At 73.2% G+C, this 2,500-nt stretch overlaps 1 protein-coding gene across 1 annotated transcript in view; it reads right to left on the bottom strand.

Moving 5' to 3' along the window:
• Positions 1–1,620: 1,620 nt before the first annotated feature.
• LOC135408550 (collagen alpha-1(I) chain-like) overlaps positions 1,621–2,500 on the bottom strand; it is a 3,892-nt gene continuing 3,012 nt past the window's right edge. The window contains exon 3 of the mRNA XM_064643661.1: positions 1,621–2,500. This exon is cut by the window's right edge and continues 751 nt beyond it. Within this exon, the coding sequence (XP_064499731.1) occupies positions 1,621–2,500 (880 nt within the window).

Here is a 2,500-nt window from a genome sequence, read left to right as displayed (position 1 = left end):
GAATTCACGGAGCGAGCAGACGGCGTGCGACCGCTCGATCCGTCGGTCGGCGCGCCGGCGTGCCCTTCCGGCCCTGCCCCGACCTCCCCGATTTCCCACAGTTCTTAGCGAGTCCTTCCAGCGCGCATGCTCCGTCCAGTACTCTCCCGGGGGGCTCGTTGCGGGGACTCCATCTCCCGTGGCCCTTTGCGGCAGACTTCCTCTCCGGCGTTAAGGCTTTCCCCTGCCCCGAGGCTGAAAGAAGAAACGTTCTCTGCGGGGCGGGGAAGCCGGGGGAGTAACTGGGACTCTCTTTAGGCGGCACGGCTGCGGCCGACCGGGCTCGGCCGCCTCGGCGCCGCCGGGAAGAGCCGATGTCCGAGAGTAGCGGCTAGAGCCGGTCTCGGGGCTTAGCGCTGCGCTTTCTGCCCGGCGCTCCGAGCGTAGCAGCCTTTCCCCTGCCCCGAGGGTGAAAGAAGAGACGTTCTCTGCGGGGCGGGGAAACGGGGGGAGCAACCGGGACTCTGCCCGGGTGGCACGGCTGCCGCCGCCTCGGCTCGGCCGCAGAGGTGCGCAGCGGGTAGAGTTGTCGTCCGTGCCCGGCGGGTAGACCCCTGGTCCGAAGCCGGCGGGTAGACCTGGTGTCCCGGGGCAGCGGGTAGACCTGTGGTCCGGGCTCGTCGGCTCGAGCCGCTCTCCGAGTCGGGTGGCTGGAGCGGGTTCCGAGCGCTTAGCCGAGGCCCTCGGCGGGTGCCGAGGCGCCGCCGTTCCTGCCCGGGGCTCCGAGTGGGAAAGAGAGGGCGTTGTCCGCGGCGCGGGTCCAGAGGGGGAGTAGCTGGGACTCTCTTAAGGTGGCAGGGCGGCGGCCGACTGGGCTCGGCGGCGGGGGTGCCGGTGGGTACAGCTGCTCTCGGAGCCCGGCGGGTAGACCTGTTGTCCGAGCCCGGCGGGTAGACCTGTTGTCCGAGCCCGGCGGGTAGACCTGTTGTCCGAGCCCGGCGGGTAGACCTGTTGTCCGAGCCCGGCGGGTAGACCTCTTGTCCGAGCCCGGCGGGTAGACCTCTTGTCCGAGCCCGGCGGGTAGACCTCTTGTCCGAGCCCGGCGGGTAGACCTGTTGTCCGAGCATGGCGGGTAGACCTGGTGTCCGAGCCCGGCGGGTAGACCTGGTGTCCGAGCCCGGCGGGTAGACCTGGTGTCCGAGCCCGGCGGGTAGACCTGGTGTCCGAGCCCGGCGGGTAGACCTGGTGTCCGAGCATGGCGAGTAGACCTGGTGTCCGAGCCCGGCGGGTAGACCTGGTGTCCGAGCATGGCGGGTAGACCTGGTGTCCGGGCCCGGCGGGTAGACCTGGTGTCCGAGCCCGGCGGGTAGACCTGGCGTTCGGGTTAGGCGGGTCGACCTGGTGTTCGGGCCCGGCGGGTAGACCTGGTGTCCGAGCCCGGCGGGTAGACCTGGTGTCCGGGCCCGGCGGGTAGACCTGGTGTCCGAGCCCGGCGGGTAGACCTGGTGTCCGGGCCCGGCGGGTAGACCTGGTGCCCGAGCCCGGCGGGTAGACCTGTTGGCCCGGGCTTCCGGGCCGACCCGTTCGCCCAGTCGGGCGCGGCCGGCCTCGTGCCCCGCCGGGTGCTGTCGAGCATCAGGTCTACCCGGTTCCGGGGCTGGCGAGCATCAGGTCTACCCGGTTCCGGAGCCGGCCGATGCGGCCGCCGCGGCCGCCGCCGGCGGCCTGCGCCCCGGCGGCGTCCCGGCGCAGGGCCACCAGGTCTACCCGGCTCCGGCGGGACTTAGGCGCCTGTCGGCATTTTCGGGGTAGACCTGTTGTCGCGGCCGGCCCCGGAAGTCGGCCAAGGGGTCGCTGTCGGGCGCCGCCTCCGGTTAGGTCTAGGCGAGAGGCGGCCTGCTCTCGCGCGCCTCCCCGCTGAGGAGCCTCGAGCCGCTTCGGAGGCGCGGCGGCGCCAGGACGCGTCTGTCCGTATTGTGGGCAGGGGTTGTCTAGCAGCGCGGGTTCCGAGGGCCCCTTTTCTTCCGCGTCTGCTGCCGCGCGGCCTTCGGCGCGTGCCACGGGCCGGCCAACCCCACGAGCGGCAGGAAGGCCGGCGCGAGAAAGCCGCGGGGCTCTCGACCGGCTTCCTCGGGCGGGCCCGATGACGGGAGAGGAAGACGAGAGCCGAGCGCGAAAGCGCAGCCGAGGGAGTGCGGGACTGGGACGGCCGAGGGGGGCCCGCGGGGGCCCGACAGCAGCGTCCAGCCCGAGCCGGTGGCGGCTGCCGGCTCCCTGAGGGCCCCGGGCGAAGGCGATGGTGTGCGAGGGCGGCGAGGCGGCGGCGTCTCGTCCTTTCGGTGGGCCGGCCTTAAGCCGGCGCCCGTCGTCCGGCGGCGGCGGCGGGCATTGTTGCGGGCGGTTGGCGGCCGGGGCTCGAAGGGCCGAGCCCGCGCGGGCTTTTTCCCCGGCCGCCTCCCGAGAGCCCCGAAGATGGCCCGGGCCTGGGTGGCGGCGCCCTGTCCTCGGCTGCCGGGCGGCA

The sequence above is a fragment of the Pseudopipra pipra genome, unplaced genomic scaffold (genome assembly GCF_036250125.1).
Source record: "Pseudopipra pipra isolate bDixPip1 unplaced genomic scaffold, bDixPip1.hap1 HAP1_SCAFFOLD_52, whole genome shotgun sequence".
In the NCBI taxonomy this organism is placed as follows: Eukaryota; Metazoa; Chordata; class Aves; order Passeriformes; family Pipridae; genus Pseudopipra; species Pseudopipra pipra.
The sequence above is the reverse complement of the archived record's forward strand: the minus strand, read 5'-3'. Positions and strand labels throughout refer to the sequence as shown.